We start from the raw sequence: 17,508 nt of genomic DNA, 5'->3' as shown, positions 1-17,508 counted from the left end.
TAGCTTCCAATTTTTCAGTAACAGTTAAAAAAAACCTACTTACATATTAAGAAAAGTGGAGCAAATTCTAAATAAAGGTAACCCAGTGAGATCGAGACAACTGGGAACAGTCTGGGGAGGCTGACCTCAAAAAGACAAGACACACATTGTTTCACTCGGAAATCTTTTTCCCCTTAAATTTCCTAAAGAAAGCAGAGATCTTGCATGCTTGCCACTGACTTGGAAAGCTAAGTGCACCTTAGAATGGATATTCTTGGCTCCATCTTTTGAAAACTTAGAGACTACACCATTAGAAAGAACGGAATACCGTCAAGGGTTTTAGTGATGGGTTCTTCAAGGCCCCAACTTTCTGCACATGAGAGTGTAGCATCAAGACAACCCCTTATCAGCCTAACTCTCAGTGTAAGGCCGTCTGACTTCAGGGGAGCCTTGCTTTACTCAGAGAGGCCACGGATCTTCTCTTTGCCTTCTAGCCCCTGCAGAAGCTGTGCATGACAGAGTACTCTGTCTTTCCAAAGCTGATTTATAACTGAAGGAGAACAAAAACTTGGTCAGAATCATGAATGCCCTAGATGCCTTTAAAGAGTGGAGAGACATGACTGGACTAGGGTTGGACTGGAAGAGATGGTCAAGAAGGTACTTAAGAAAAGGGGTGTCTGCAAGGGAATCACCCAGAGTCAGAGGGAAAACAACCAGGAGCAGCAGCTTTGAGGCAGGGTTGGATTCTTGCTCCGGCAGTTAGAAATGCTGCAAACTCAGAGAAGTTGCTGTTAGCTCAGCGGTAGGATGAGCTCTGATCCCTTTTGCCCCAGTTGCCTGCTGGATTCAAGGAGAAAATGGACAAGAAAGGGTTCACAAACCATTCATATTAGAAACAGACAAATATCCATTATATAACCAATGTTCCACCAGCTCCAACGAGAAGTAAGTATAATAGCTACTATTTTTGAGCACCTATTTTGTGCCATGCTTTTTCATCTATGTGTTTTAAACTTTATGGTTATTATCAGCCCCACTTTACATAGAGGGGAACTGAGAATCAGAGAGGGCAAGTGACCCTCCAAAGTTCATTAGCTGTTAAAAGGCAGAGTAGGGATTTGAACTGTGAACCTTGTTTCATTTTAGTTTGATGAGGACAGGTTCTTCTGGTGTCAGCTGGGTTCATCAGGGTGTCCCTGCACCCCTCGCCCAGTGGCTGGCAGAGGATTTTGAAGGAGAGGAGGGAAGGCAGAAAAAGACAGGAGTAGAACATGAAGAAGTCTACCTCGGGGCTCCATTTTGTTCCATGCTGCAGTGAGGAAGAGAGGATGAACAACCACCGTGAGGGGACAGGCTGAGTTACCTCCCTGGCGTGATTTAACAATTCAGTAATGTATGAGTGTCATTCCGTATGTTTGAACTCTCCATTTGCTTATTGGCACCATAGTCCCTTATCTCTCTCCCTCTTGAGTTTCTTTCTCTTCTTTGACCTTTCTAGCCTCCTTATTTCATGCGTGTACATTCTTGTCTTTTTCCTTCTGCCTCTTCCCTCTTCACCAGTCGGACAGACTGTATCAGCGAATCCCTCTACAGTGTCGTATCTAACTTTTTTATTCATTGCATGATTTATTTTTAGCCTGAAACAACTGCATCCTAAAAATGGAGTTCCTAATGAGACAGAGGCTGAGCAGAGCTATGTAAGGTATCTGGGGCTTGGCCTCCCAGCCTCCCTAGCTTGGCTGTTTTTCTACTCTCATGCGTGCGTGCGTGCGTGTGTGTGTGTGTGTGTGTGCCTCTGCTCTTTGTCCTGAGCCCACGATTCCAGAGCTGGCTGGACCCAAGGAGGTGAAGAGTCACTTCTCAGCCCCAGGAAGGGCAAAGAAGAGAGACAAAATCAGCCTGTCTGCTCTCTGCTTGGCTCAACAAGGCCTCTAACAGTCTTCTGTCCTCTCTTCTGCACACGGCATATTTGGGAACGAGAAACAAAAGTTTTCCCAAATGAAGAGAACTCATTTGTTTATTGTGGGGATTTATTTTCTGTCCTCTTGCAGGGCAGAAGAGGGGCTTAATTTCCCCACATATGACGGGAAGGACCGAGTGGTAAGTCTTTCCGAGAAGAACTTCAAGCAGGTTTTAAAGAAATATGACTTGCTTTGCCTCTACTACCATGAGCCGGTGTCTTCAGATAAGGTCGCGCAAAAACAGTTCCAACTGAAAGAAATCGTGCTTGAGGTAAGTAGCCAAAGGGCATGCTGTCTGCGCTGCCTCAGTGAGGTGCCGAGGGAATGCCTTTGGCCAGGGGTTGGGATATGGGAACGAGGATGTAGAGAATATATACTGAAGTCTGCTTTATTTTGGCCTCACGTGAATCAGATGCCCTTGTCACACAGCTGGGATGTGTGAACAATGAGGGGTGGGTCCTAACTCTTCAAATGAAGAGGACCAAACGTGCTGCACTACGATGGGTCTGATGTAAAGTCTTTATGGCCCCCTTGACTTTTCAAGGGCTCTTGTCCCAGCCATTGTTTCCCAGATAGAATGTAGAAACTATTGTTAAAACTGTTGGCTGAAATGAAATCCAGGGACTACTTGTGGATTTCATTCAGTATGCCCACTCTGCTCCCTCAAATCTCCCCATGATCTTGGAGAGACCAGAGTTACTTGACCTTGCCTCTCTCTGGGGGTCAGACGGAGAATATCACTAAATGACTTTCCTCTCTCATGTTTTGCGTCAGTCAGCATTACAGAATGTAGTTGTGTGCAGATCTTCTGAGCGGCATATTCATTTATGTGATTTTTTTCTCAGAAAGTTCTTGGTGTGACTTTAGGGCAGAGCTGAAGTCAGTTCTTATTTTAACCACATTACATGGCCTGCCTGTTTGTAACCTGGCACTGGGGCCCATTTTCTAATCCTTTGCGAGTGCCCCAGAAACTATTCCTGCAGCTCCTCCTGGACAGCTTAAGATGGCTTACACTTTAAGAGGGCCTGAGGGTGCCAAGAATGCTAGTGGGCACCAAGATGCCTCATCAGTCCCCACGCCTAGCCCAGGCACAAACCTGTGAAAAGGATATTTGAGAATTACAGTTTATTAACCAGCACAATCAGAGAACTCAGGTTGATGAAATAGTTTAATAGGATTACTGTATAAAACCCATGTGGATTTGAATTTTTTCAAATTGAAAAATTGACTGTAATAAAATCCAGCAAAACTATCCCAAATACATCAAAAGTATATCTCCAACCTTGGGTGCTGAATGTGGAATTTCAGTTCTCTCTGTGGGTTGCAAGAAAAGAGAAAGCAGGGATAGTTATTAAGACTTTATTTTATAGAAATGAGCAAATCACAGGTGGAAAAGAACGAGACATAGAACTTAGCTGCTGCTTAGCACATGAAACCAACACTTACATTATATCTCCATCTCAAACTGCCATACTCAGTTATCAAGAGACATTGTTATGAAAACTTAATTGAAGGCATAAGGATTCTCCCCCATATGCTTATCGCTGTCCAGTTAGCCTAGAACTCCAAAAGAATGCCTTTGCGTGGACAGTACAGGCAAGGACATTCATTTCTGATTCTAATTTTTTTTAAAAAGAAATATCTTTCTATCATCCTTCTCTCTATCTATCTATCTATCTATCTATCTATCTATCTATCTATCTATCTATCTCTAGCTCCCCCAAGTATATCTGTCCCCAAAGACTATGCAAAATCATGAACAGAAACTTCCCCTGGGCTTACCATCCCTCCAGACACCTTTGATCCAAGAGTGTCCTTTTCACAGTGGGTGCCTGCCCAGCAGAGACCGATAAGGAAAAGTTCACCACAGGAGTTAATTTGATGCCCCTCAGGCTGCTAAAGCTGGAGTGAGGCATCATTAGGAGAAAAAGAACACAGAACTTGAAGTCAGGATATCTGGATTTAAGTTCTGGCTTTGTCTCTACTAGGCACAGGACACAGGGCAAATTACGTAATTTCTCAGAGCTTCATTTTCTTATCTATAAATATGGAAAAATAATAACTATCATGCAGGCTTAAGAAATGATTAAATAATAATAATGTTTATTAAATGCTTACTAAGTGCAGGGACTGTTCTAAGCACTTGGTCTGTGTTAGCTTGTTTAATCCTTACAATAATTCTATTAAGTAGGTACAGTTACCAATTCCATTTTATAGATGGGGAAACTGAAGCAGAGAGGCTAAGTTGTCCAAGGTCACACAGCTACTGCAAATGAAGGCAGTCATACGTAACACCTACACGGTACTACTCCTGAAATCAGTGCAAAAACGCCCAAGGGGCTTCTGGGTAGCCTGTTTAAGATGGTTTCAAGAGTCTTCCTTAAACAGAGTTGCTCAGCCTCTGGACCCGGGTCTGATGATGCCAGCTGTACACCAGCATGGCCGAGAAGTACATGGCCTGGAGGCGCTGCTCATGCAAAAGTCCAAACTGAGGAGGAGGCCTGGGCTCCATTAGTGAAGGTTGAGGAAGGGACGGGCCTTTGTTGAGATACTTGTCAGGTGCAGCATCAAGGGAAAAAACGGCTCCAGGAAGTCCATGAGTGGAAAGAGCGAACATGCCTTTAAACTTTCTTCATGGTCAAAACAACTATTTTGTCCTCTTAATCCTCTAGACCCCACACTTGCACTAAGAAAAATAGTCTGTCAGCTTCCAGGGCTGTGGCTGTTAGGGGGTAGGGGGAAAAGAGGAGGCAGTTCCCAGTGTCCATCCAACAGGCAGTGTGGTCTCAGCCACGGGCAAATAGCTGGAGGGGAGGCAGCTCCCTTCCCCCTCGCAGCTTAAGGCGGCTTCTGACACTTTTTATCATAACCGACTATGACCCAGTATATACAGACACACACAGACACAGACACACACCAGAAACAAAAATTTCATATAAACTATACTTATTATTATTACTTGGGGAATTAAAATTTTTTTCTATTTTTATCCTGTTCTCTTCTATTTCATTTTAAAAACTGATCTCAACCTATTAAGTTGATTTCGCTCTCCAGTGAGGAGTCGCCATCCCCAGGCTGAAACACCTGAGGAATTTCTAGGAGTTAGAAACTCATAGCTCCTCACACTAGGGCCACCCCATTCTAAGAAACTCCAAGGGCACTGTGGCCAGTCATGTATATTTTGTCTGCATCTCTAAGGGATGTCAATGAAAAGAGCCAGAAACAGCTCCATACACAGAGTGAGGAGGTCACTGCCTGATGAGGGGCACTTGAAATACCATTCAATTAGTCATGCATCTGCCACCTAATTTGTGTTGGGGCCCTGGGATAGATGCTGTGGATACGGGGAAAATGAGACCCTCAAGTGGCTCACAGCTGAACATGGAAGAAAACATGCAAACTAAGAGCTACAGTGCAGGGAGGTTGCTGTAACAACACAGCAACTTATAAGTTTCTCAGGGAGAGTAGAGGAAAGAGGAAGAGCCAGAGTTGGTTTGTGAAATGAGTAGGAATTTACTGGCAAAACAGCAAATATTCTGATGGCTCTCAAGTATTTTTCCACCTGCTGGCTTTTTCCTAAAATTTGGCCAAGAGGGCCTCATTTCTTTAGGGTAAGATTTTTGTCCCTACTTAGTCAAGGTCCTCTGGGAGAGGTAGATCTTTGAGATGTTGCCAATTACTTACATCCCCTGAGTCTGAATTCTGCCATGAGAACAGGGCTTGACAAGGGGAAGAGGAGAAGGGGGAGAAGATAAGGTCTATACAGCTTAGCAAGAAAAAGGCAAGTAATATGACACCAGGAGGCAGCAAACTCAAACTTTGCTTTCCAATCTGGCCAGAGTCCAGCTCTGGAGGGCCCAAGGGTCATTGTATGATCCATAGTTCTATGCAGATGTTCTACACATGCTTGTTGAATGAATGAATGAAATGTTAGAGCTCAAAAGAACTGTGGGAGTCATCTAGGTTGCTCTGAACCCCTCATTTCATAGCTGTAACCCTGACTTAAACAGCTGGCAGTTCTGATTCCTGCTTGGGTATTCTTCATCAACAAAGCAGCATATACTGATTTAGAAATTTCAGAGTATGTGGAAAAGAACTAAAAGGCAATAAAAGTAATCACACCAAAATAAACATGGATAATGTTCTGGTAGATTTCTTTCCAGTATTTTTTTCTATACATAAATATACATTTTTCAGTTGGGAATTATACCATTTATACAGTTTTGTTTCCAGCTTTTTTTCATATCCATATATTGTATTTCTATATTATTAAACAGTAATGTTAATACCAGCATAGTATTCCACTGTATGATCATACATATTTTTAAAATAATTACCCTATATTTGGATCTTGACACAATTTTTAGAGTTTTAAAAATCTTCGCTTTTCATTGTTGTTTTAATGAACATTTCTTTGATTTCTGGCTAAAGTTTTCTATAAAATTGTTTTGCCATTTATGTATTTTTTCTTTCGTAAATTATTTTTCTATGCCTTTTCTCATTTTTCTATTGGGGTGTCAACACAAATTATAAAGGGAGTTGCAATTTTGCATGCTGTCTCTTACAGCTTCCACCAAGATAGTAAATTTAGTCACACCACAGTGGCCAACTTCCATTAGCATTACAGGACTCAGAGACAGAGGACATGGGCAGGTAATTCAGTTTCTCCTTGCTGCTTTGTTTACTGCTTCCTCTTTTTCCTTGAAACTGCTGTGCAAGCCACTGCTCCTATCATGTCCTATAAATATTGCCAGAGAAAGTCCTTCATTTCTCAACCTGAGTTGAGAAATGTCACCATTTCCCTCAGGTTGAAGTGCTTGAGAGATGGCATGCTCTAACACGGGCTTCCAGATCAGATAGACCTGGCTTCCTCATTTGCAAGGTGGAGATGACAGTGCTGTTGTGAGGATTGAATGAGGCCGCCCAGCAAGAGCATAGCTCTAGCACACAGAAGGTACTTAACAAATGCTGGCTTCTTTTAGCCCACACTCACTATTTCATCAGGATTCTAAACACAATACAGCTAACCCCATCAGTTGACAAACTGAGGAAACCAGGCCTTGGGAGCTGGGGACTAGAAATGCAGCCATCTTGCTTATTCACAGCCAGTTTGATTTGCTCCTCCTCTTATTGCTTATTCACTCCTCCTCTCTGGGGCTGGAGAGGAGGAGTGAGTTGCCAGCGGTCACAGGTCGCTCTCGATGTACTCCTGTTTGGCATTCCCTCTGCTCTCAAGGCTTTGCTGAGCCTGTGTCGGCTATGTCCAATCACCTCATCCATGCCATTTATTAAATTAGGCCTTGCCCCATTTTCAGTCATGGTTCAGTCTCACCTACTTTGAGAGGTGCTTCCAGTTTCCTTCTAATCCTTTCTACCTTACTCTTTCCCCCCATGGAGACATGGGTTGGATTTTTCCCTCTAGATTAGAAGCCTCATGAAAACAACCTGAATTAAAATCAAACTTTGTAATAGGGGAAGCAAAAAGCAAAGCAAAACAAAACAAAAGAAAACTGAGCCAAGTTCACATTGGGCAAGGATCAAGAAACTGCCTGTGACTCAAAAACACAACTAAATAAATGCACTGGTCACATGACAGCGTGACAGGTGGAGCCCCAGCTGGCGAGGCATGAGCAACATGGCCTCCACATTGTGAGTTCCTGAGCCCTCTATACATGGCATTACCGTTCTGCCTAGCACCCAGCCTGGGATGAGGAATCATCGACTCCTTCCTCTTCCCCTTCTACCTTGACACAGATCCTATCCCTAACTCCAAGACCTTTATCTTTTCCTCTGCACCACTTCACTGCTAGGAGTCCAGCATTCCAACCTGAAAAAGAAGGCAAGAAAAGGACAAAAGCTTTTTCCGGGTGAGCTTCACACTTACATAGAAACAATTTTATGACCACTTAAATTGTCTATAGAAGGGAAAGAGGAAGGAGACATGCAAGGACCTCAGAGCTCAGTTTTAGGACCTTAGGACCTCTGGGCACTTTTCATTTTATATTCACATGTTTTGTAGTTAAAATTGATGCTTAGCCATGTATATGTGTTTTGGGTGGCAGGGTGGAGAGGGGGGAATAGCAACTAAATAGACTAACCTGTAACCAACATGCAATTTATTGGATTAAGGAAAGCTATGGGGGATTTTTTCAGGCAGCTAGCGAGTGTTTCAGAACATGACAACAAGTATTGTAAATCCCTGAATAGAAATATTCATTCATTTATTAAATTTTCATTGCTATTAACAGACACTCAATAATCTTTGCATGAGTAAATGAACGTATCATTAATGTATGGATAAGGAACAAGCAATACTTTCCAGATTCTGAACAGTAAAGCTTGGTTCATTCATTTAGGGTGAAATAGGTCCCTTGCTCAGGCAGGGTATCTGGAGTCTTGGCATGAAAATGGCCACATCTTCTTGGAAGTTGAACCAGGTCTACCTGCCAGTCCTGTAGTTTTTCAACAGGCTGCAACTAGAGTTCAAAGTCTAAGGCTGCTGCCCGGTGTACCCTTGGTGTAGTTCCTCTGCTTTTCCTGCTTAAGAAGGTCTCACTTTAGCTCACCAATAGAGGCTGTTGGGATGCTCTGCTACCATCCACACAGTGCCTGTCCAGGGGATCTCTCGTAAGCTTTCTTGGGTATTAAATGGCAGGACCACTACCTAAAAATGCAAACCAATTTTCCCGTGCTGAAACATAGGTTACTTTCCAATAATATTTAGAGGATGACTCGCGCAGAGTATCTATTAAGCCCTGTAGTGGAGAGGGATGCTGGTTTCATCATCTATGACAGGATCAAGAATCATAATCCTGTGTAATGTAGGCCTCTGAGTTTTGCAGCTGCTTGGTGGATCTCTTGATGCTTCTGCTTTCAGTCTGCCAGAGCCCCTAACAGACTGAGTTTCCTTCTTCCTTCGGGCCTCAGTCTCCTAAACTATCTGTATATCAATAAAAAGTAAACTCTAGCGGAGAGTGACTGTAGCCTCTTCAGGCTTTGCAATGTGCCCAGCATCATCATTGACAAGACTCATGTGCATTTTATGAACACTTTTCTTCCTCCTCTTCTTCTTCTTCTTCTTCTTCTTCTTCTTCTTCTTCTTCTTCTTCTTCTTCTTCTTCTTCTTCTTCTTCTTCTTCTTCTTCTTCTCTTCTTCTTCTTCTTCTTCTTCTTCTTCTCCTCCTTCTCCTTCTTCTTCTTCTCCTTCTCCTTCTCCTTCTTCCTCTCCCTCTCCCTCTTCCTCTCCTTCTCCTTCTTCTCCTCCTTCTCCTCCTTTTCCTTCTTCCTCTCCCTCTCCCTCTCCCTCTCCCTCTCCTTCTCCTTCTCCTTCTCTTTCTCCTTCTCCTTCTCCTTCTCCTTCTTCTTCTTCTTTTTTTTTTTTTTGACTGAGTCTTATTCTGTTGCCCAGGCTGGAGTGCAGTGGTGCAATCTCAGCTCACTGCAACCTCCTCCTTCCGGGTTCAAGCAATTCTTCTGCCTCAGCCTCCTGAGTTGTTGGGATTACAGGTGCCCACCATCATGCCTCGCTAATTTTTGTATTTTTAGTAGAGACAGGGTTTCACCATGTTGGCCAGGCTGGTATACCACCATTTTTCTATGTCCAACCTCAGATGAGGTAGCAGTGCTTGGGAAAACTGAGAGCTGAGCACCTGAACTTCTCTTCTATTTACCCACTATCCTGAGCAAGTCACACAGATTCACCTCTTTACACTGACCTACGAAATCTATGTGTAAAATCATCTATAAAATCAACCATTAGCTCCTACCTCCATGAATTAGGAGAATTAAATGAAAACAGGTGAATAAGAATTTCTTATAAAATTATAAGAAGGTATAAAAGAGTCAGGTTTTATTATTTTTGTTACATCAGTTACTACTGAAGAAATTCACCTACATATTAATGGAATGACTGAGTGCTTGAAGTATAGTGGGTGCTTATCAATGTGAATTTCCTTCACTAGTCACTTGAACTTTTACACGTGTTCTTAGTCAATTGTAGTAGTTCTCAACTTTGGCCACATATTAGAACCACATAAGGAGTTTTAAAAAATACCAATTCCTGGGTCTTATCCCCACAGGTGCTGGTTTAATTGGTCACTGGGTAAAGGCTGATGTCCACATGCTACAATTTTTAAAAGCTTTCTGAGTGCTGTTAAGATGCAGCCAAGTTTGAAGGCCACTTGAAACCTGATGCTTAAAATGTGGACCCCAAGGCTGAGAGCAGCCCAGCTACTTGGGAGGCTGAGACTAGAGGATTGCTTTAGGCCAGGAGTTTGAGGCTGCAGTGTGTTATGATTGCACCTGTAAGTAGATACTGCACTCCAGCTTGAGCAACATAGTGAGACCTCATCTGAATAAAAAGGCAGACCCCAGACCAGTAGCAAATGGCATCACTTGGACCCTGTTAAAAACAAAGAATCTCAGGCCCTATCCCAGAATCAAACTTAGCATTTAAATGAGATCCCTGTGTCGTTTGTAGGCACATTAAAGTTTGCAAAGCGCTGCAACAGTCTATTGGGTTGGGAAAGTTTTCCAGATGACCAGAATCATGTTGTTACCTGTTTGACCTTTGGATTATTCATTCTTCAGAATGGTGTTGGAACTGTCAGTATAGCTCTAATTTGGAGAGTCACTAGGATGTTAAGTTGGTTCTAGGGGTGCAGGGATTCATATCTGATTTGGGACTCAGCCAGGCCTCCTGGGGTTCTCCCACTGACCCATCACTCACACAATCAGTGACTAATCCTTTGGACCTCCTTAGAAGGAAATGATCTGGGACTTGAGAAGTCTTACCCTATTTGAGATCTTTCTAGTTGAATTGCCTGGCTTTTAAAGATCAACTCAGAAGGTGGCCTTCTAACTATCCTCAGGTCAGGGTTCAGAGTTGACCTTCAGAAAGAGAAGACATGCATCTATTTGGTTGCTGTGGCACATTAGCCCTTTCCCCAAAAGAGATGGCAAATCCAAGAACCCTGAAGGTAGATGGAAGTGGGATATTAAGATGTTACGATGTTTAATGGAAACGATGGGAAAGCTTCTCAGAGAAAACTGGTGAGTATTTTGTAATATAAAACTAAGTCTAGTGAACACCTGAATAGAAATATTAATTCTTTCGTTTATTCATGAAATATTCATCTTACTTACTGTCTAAGTCTGCTTAGTGTTGCTATAACAGAATACCTGAAGCTGGGTCATCTATAAAAAGAGGTTTACTTGGCTCGTGATTCTAGTGGCTGGAAAGTTCAAAATTGGCAGCTGCATCTGGTGAAGGCCTCATGCTGCTTCAACTCATGGCAGAAAGCAGAAAGCAATAGAGGAGTGGGCAAGGAAATCATGTGATGAGAGAGAAAGAAAGACAGAGAAGCCAAGGAAGTCAGACCCTTTTAAACAACCTGTTCCCTCAGAAACTAATTTGTTCTCATTAAAACTCACTTACCCTTGAATGAGGGCATTCATCTATTCATCTGTTTATAAGGGGCCCACCCACATAACCCAAACACCTCTGACTAGACCCTACCGCTGAACACTACCATATTGGGAATAAAATTTCAACATGAGTTTTGATGGGGACAAACCACACCCAAATCATAGCACTTACAAAGATGCAGATGGAATGGCCCCAGTGTCTAGGGAAATGTTCCTCTTTTATTGATGATAAGAACTCACTTCCTTTAGGTCTATGCTTAAATGTCACCTTATCAGAGAAGTTATCTCCCTGACAACCTATGTAAATCACACTTTCCATGCACTCATTTTACCTTCTCTACCCTCCTCTATGCTTTTTCTACATAGTACTTGGCTGAAATATTGCATATTGTCTGACACCCCTTCTTTCAGTACATTTGTGTTGCTATAAAAGAATACCTAAGACTAGGTAATTTATAAAGAATAAAAGGTTTATTTGGCTCACAATTCTGATGTCTGAAAAAGTTGAAGATTGGGTATCTGTATCTGGCTAGGGCCACAGGCTGCTTCCACTCATGGCAGGAGGTGAAAAGGAGCCGATGTGTGCAGAGATCACACAGCACCAGAGGAAGCGAGAGAGAGAGAGAAGGTGCAAGGCTCTTTTTAACAACCAACTCTCAGAGGAACTCTAGCAGGAACTAATAGAGTGAGAACTCATTCAGTCACTGCCCCACCCACGGAGGACATTAATCTATTCATAAGGAATTCACCTCCATGACCCCAAGACCTCCCATTAGGCCCCACCTCCAACACTGGGGATCAAATTTTAATGTGAGATTTGGAAGGAAAAACGTCCAAACTACAGCACCTGCTATAGAATGTGACATTCATAAAGGCAGGGACTTTGTTCTACTCATTGCTATACCCCAGCACCTAAACCAGTGCCTGACTCAGTAGGTATTCAACAGCATTTGTCAAATGAATGCTGAATGAAGAGAAGAGGAAGGAGGAGAAGGGAGAAGCACATATTATGAACTTACCATAAACCATGCCAATATGGGGCTTTACATATGTTATTTTATTTAATTCTTACAATATTACAGACAGAGAAATTAGCCAGAGAGTTAAGTAAAAATTGCCTAAAGTCACAAAGCTATAAAACATTAGATTGTGAAGCAGAGTTTGAACCCAAACCTATTTGGTTTCAAATGACATGTCCCTTCCAGTATGCCAAGGAGCAGCTGAAAGGGATTGCTTCATGTTTGTAAGCAGTGCCAACTTATGAAGGGACAGATGTCTTTAGTTTGTACTCTGGATTTTCACTCACACTTGAGCTGCATTAAATTGCACAACTAGACTATGTGTTGAACCTAAATGACTAATGCGAGCCAATGGGCTGTTGCTTGGCACTTGGAATTTAATAAATGTTTGCTGGATGGATGGATGGAGAGGGGAAGAAGGGAAAGGTCAAGAATTAGAAATAAATTGCTTATACTGAAAATATACTTCTCCTTGATTTCTTTTTAAAATTAAGTTAAATTTTTTAAAGTATTGAGCACAATTGTAAAGAGGTTGAATTTGCCAGATTCAGGAACCTGTTTGTTACCCTTGCTTAATCCCACCAAAATATGGGTAAAATTGATTTTTTTAAGCCATGGGATTCTTAGCCCAAAATATATATGCACATGGGCAGAAGCCTCCAAGCTTTATAAGGCTGACCCTTGTTCTAAACCTATTTAGCACTGGCAAATATCCCAGTGGTGGTTGCATTTCCAAACCCCAAGAGAGGAAGGCAAAATGAAGTTGCTGGAGTTGAGTGAATCTGCAGATGGAGCTGTGTGGAAATGCTGGGCAGGGAATAGCAACACACACAGGATTCAGGTATTTTTTTCCAACTGTTCACTGCCCAAAAATGGCAATCTCCAAATTCACACCTGCTCCACTCTGAAAAATTAGATGAGGTCAGGCTTATTTTGGTTTGGCTTGGAGAACAAAGCCTCTCATAGAGCCCATACTCTCTCAGGAGGTGCTCACTTTTAAATCGCAGTTCTCTGTGAATCCCAAGTGCTGTTGAATTCTGTGTGGAGGGTTGCTGGGCACATATCGGTAATACAGGGGATCCTTGGAGTGAGACGGTAAAAGAACAGAAATGCTAGTTGTAAAAGCATGGATTGAGTTGATTACAGTTAAATGTTTCCTTTCACCTATGGAATTATAAGGAAATAAAGGTTTCATGAACTGGAAAATACATTGTTGATTCAGAAGTTTTTAGACAATTGGAACCTTTTCTCACTACTCCTATCTCCAAAGCCCCCGGTATTGCGCAAGCCCAAATAGGACACCTATTCATAACATTCCTGAGGTAGACCTCCTCCCAAAGGTATAAGTTTTTATTTATTTATTTATTTAGAGACGGAGTCTCGCTCTGTCACCCAGGCTCCCTGGCTGGAGTGCGGTGGCACAATCTTGGCTCACTGCAACCTCTGCCTCCCGGGTTCAAGTGATTCTTCTGCCTCAGCCTCCTGAGTAGCTGAGACTACAGGCATGTGCCACCCTGCCCAGCTAATTTTTGTATTTTTAGTAGATACGGGGTTTCGTCATGTTGGCTGGGCTGGTCTTGAATTCCTGACCTCAGGTGATCCACCTGCCTCAGCCTCCCAAAGTGCTGGGATTACAGGCACATGCCACCATGCCCAGCCCCCAATGTTATAAATTTTAAAATGGGGACGTGAGATACCATGAAAGTCACCACTGCAGAAATATTATAAGGGCTATTATGATATAAGGCAGTAAAATTAAAAGTAAGAAATAAAATCTGATTCCAAATCACAAGATTTTTCTTTACGCAGCAGCCCTACTCTGTGGCAGTTTGAGCTTTACAGGTTGGTGCGGAGTATTTTTGCATAATTGTCAGCTTAGCTTTAGTGCGCATTCAAAATGACTTGTTCCTCCTAGAAAGTCAGCCCCCTGAAGAACTGAGCCTGTTCAAAGCCTCTAAGGCTTCCCTTTTTATAAACTGGATGTGGTAGGCCAGAATTATCCAGATAAGCTGTTTCTGTTTGGACAGCCATGCAGGAAAGGGGCCAGTACGGCATCTTGCAATGTGATGGGCTAGGCAAGCCAGAGCCGCTTCTGTGTGCCCGGAGTGCCAGTTCCAGGAGCTCCCACCTGCTGCCCAGGTGCCCCAAGCCAGACAGGCCTCTCCTCACCATCTGCCATGATCTGGGTGTCCAGGAGAGCCAACAGGTACTCCCTCACATGCTCACCTGCTTCTACCTATACAACACAAACAATTACTCTGGCCTCGGATATCTAACTGTTAGCCCGACCACACACCTCTGATTTATGAAGGGAGTGAAGCATCCTCCAGACACAGAAGAAGAAGTGAATGCAACAATGCAACACATAAACGACTATTGGCAGTAGCACCTAGCAGTGTGAGATGCACAGGCTTTGGAGTTAGAGCCAGCTGGGATTGAGTCCTTGCACTAGCTGTGTGACTGCAGGCGGGTCACTTAGCTCCTCAAGGCTGAGTGCTTCCTTTATAAAATCTAAGCCACAGTACCCTCCTCATAGAGGTTTTAAGAAGACAAAACAGGTAACATGTGTGAAGTGATGGGCACACGCTTGGTGCTCAGTGAACGGCTGCTCCTGAAATCATTGTGTATGTGAAAGCGCATTGAAAACTCCCACTCTCCACTCAAGTTAGTTATCCATGGCATTTGCTGTCGTTAGCAGATGCTATCAAAATAAACACTAGTCAGACATTTCAGAAAGTTCAGCCAAGCAGGAACAGGTTCCTCTTCTGCTTATTGCACTGTGGAAGCAATAAGTCAAGGATCTCTTCGTTCAGTCATTATTTTACATTCATGAGGCCTCTCCATGAGAGGAAGCACCCCACCCCCTTTTTAAAATGAGGTGTACCAACCTCCACTGAAGGTTAGTTTAAAAAGGGATGATCTCTCTGGCTCCAGAAAGCACTGAGTATCATGTGAAACTTTTTCCCAAGGAGAGTTTGAGGGAGGGACTACCAGAGGAGGTCAGGGCCTGGGCTTCCAGACTGCATTTTCACAGGCTCTGGGGCACAGAATTCTGTTGAGAAAAATTGGTAAAGGGCATGGCCTTGCCCCATGTCAGTCAAATTCACTCTTTAAAAATTCCATTGCAATAATACTTTTAGATAAAACAAAACAAACCTGGCCTTCAGGGACAGCTTCCCTCATTCTGTCAGTTTGGACATGGCAAAATGCTACGCAATAAAAGATTGTGATTTTGTGTTAGAGACTGGAAGAGCCACAGCTCTCAATGTGTGGGCCCGAGACCGGCAGCCTCAGCAGCACCTGGGACCCTGGCAGAAATGCAAATTCTTGGGTCCCATCCCAGACCTGCTGAATCAGAAACTCTGGGGTGGGCCCAGCAATCTCTTTTTACCGGCTGCCCCTCCAGGGAATGCTGATGTGCACCCAGGTTCTAAAACCACTGACTTAGTGTAGTGGGGTTTGCCCTGTAGTTAATTGGTAGGGAACTTTCACTACGTACTTGTATACATGATACTCCTGTGAGATTCGATCTCATAAGGAAATTGAAGATCAGTTAAGTTGTGACTTGCCCAGAGTCTCACAGCTGGTAAGTTGCAAAGCCAGGATTTGGGCCTAGGTCCCTCAGAGGCCCAGGTATAGGAACAAAAGGTAACGGATGAAAGTTTGGGCTCTGGAGCCAGAGTGTCAGAGTTGAGATCCTAGCTGGGTCACTTAAGCTCTGTGTGTCCCCAGGCAAGTTGGTTAACCACTCTGTGCCTCTATTTCCTCATCTGCAAGCCTCTACCTCATGAGGGTTTTGTAGAGATTCAATAAGATAATTCTTGTAAGGCAGTTGGAGCAATAGCTGGCATATAGTAAACACCCAGTAAGTGCTTTTTTTAAAATTGTTGTTGCTATATAGCCTCTCAGAATTGTGGGGTGGAAAAAATACATATCATCTTCCCTTGGGTCTTTTCCTTGGCATTGACCAACATGATAGTCCAAAATGCCAATAAAAACAATCAACAGCCTCTCTCTCCCCGAAGGCTCTTTCAGAGGCCACCTATTCCAGCCCTAAAGAGGCCCCCGATACTCGCTTGAATCCCATAAAATAGCTGTCCCTTCATTGAGCCAGCCTCCTTCGTGAACACATCACATGCCAACTGCCCAGCTATACATAGCTCAGGCCTACTTTGAGGGCGGCAGAAAGTGACAGGAGATTACCGGAGAGAAACGTCAGCTCTCTGGTTTCAGGGAAGGACACACAGTTGTTGAACTGCTTGATATGTTGCCAGATGGCATGAGGGACCGTGGGTACAAATAGCCGTTTGGCTCTTGGCTTACATGAAAAGAGCAGGGTTACAGCCAGGGTGTTTTTAATGACTGGCCTGAGGGACATTCACTTGGAGCAGAGATCGTGACATTTTCCCCGAGGCTCAACTTTTTTTTCAGATTCTTGGCCCTGCAGAAAGTAATCCCCACCCACCTCCCTTCAACAAGTAACCACCTCCTTTTCCTTTATGACCCTCCACCTCCCCACCTTCCCTCTGACTGTGTAGTAAATTAGTCTTTCTCCTCTACAAAGACAGTTCTTGGGAAATGGTACAAATGTAACTTTCTTCCTGTCTTTCCCTGGGTTAGAGCTGGTAAGTCCTATGAAGAGACTGGATTGGGTGGGGTCTTTATGGAGGTATTGGATGTGCTGCCCTGGGAGCCCCAGGGGCAGTCATGCAGCACAGGGCGCCCATCTCGCTTCTGTGTGACACCTTGAATAAGCGAGCCACACCTGCTCTAACATGTCCTTGCCACCCACCCAGAAGTTTAACTCCCAGTGCTTTGGCTTCTGTCTCAGCTCTTCTCTAAAAGGTCACCCGTGACTTACCAGTCCTGAGATGAGAGGCCTCATGGGGGTCCTACCCCTCCTTGACTCCCTGCAGCATTTGATATGACCACCCGCTCCTTTGTGACTCTGGAGTCACTACACCAGGGTCCTTTCTCTCCCCGCACTTCTCCCATAGCTCCGCTCTGCCTCCAGGGTAGGCTTCTTTCTCTTCCTTCTGAGACAGCCAGCCCTTGACCCTGTGGCTTTCTCTCATACTCGTCTCCCAAAGATGTCACCTGTCCTCAAGCCCTGACCTCTCATG

At 43.7% G+C, this 17,508-nt stretch overlaps 1 protein-coding gene across 1 annotated transcript in view; it reads left to right on the top strand.

The window, feature by feature from the left end:
• The first annotated feature begins 1,744 nt into the window (after positions 1-1,744).
• CASQ2 (calsequestrin 2) overlaps positions 1,745-17,508 on the top strand; it is a 76,868-nt gene continuing 61,104 nt past the window's right edge. Inside the window, exon 1 of the mRNA XM_004026405.5 lies at positions 1,745-2,211. Coding sequence (XP_004026454.2) covers positions 1,978-2,211 — 234 coding nt within the window. The 5' untranslated portion in view covers positions 1,745-1,977. The remainder of the gene's footprint in view (positions 2,212-17,508) is intronic.

The sequence above is a fragment of the Gorilla gorilla genome, chromosome 1, assembly GCF_029281585.2.
Source record: "Gorilla gorilla gorilla isolate KB3781 chromosome 1, NHGRI_mGorGor1-v2.1_pri, whole genome shotgun sequence".
NCBI lineage: Eukaryota > Metazoa > Chordata > Mammalia > Primates > Hominidae > Gorilla > Gorilla gorilla.
This window is presented reverse-complemented; position numbering and strand designations above follow the sequence as displayed.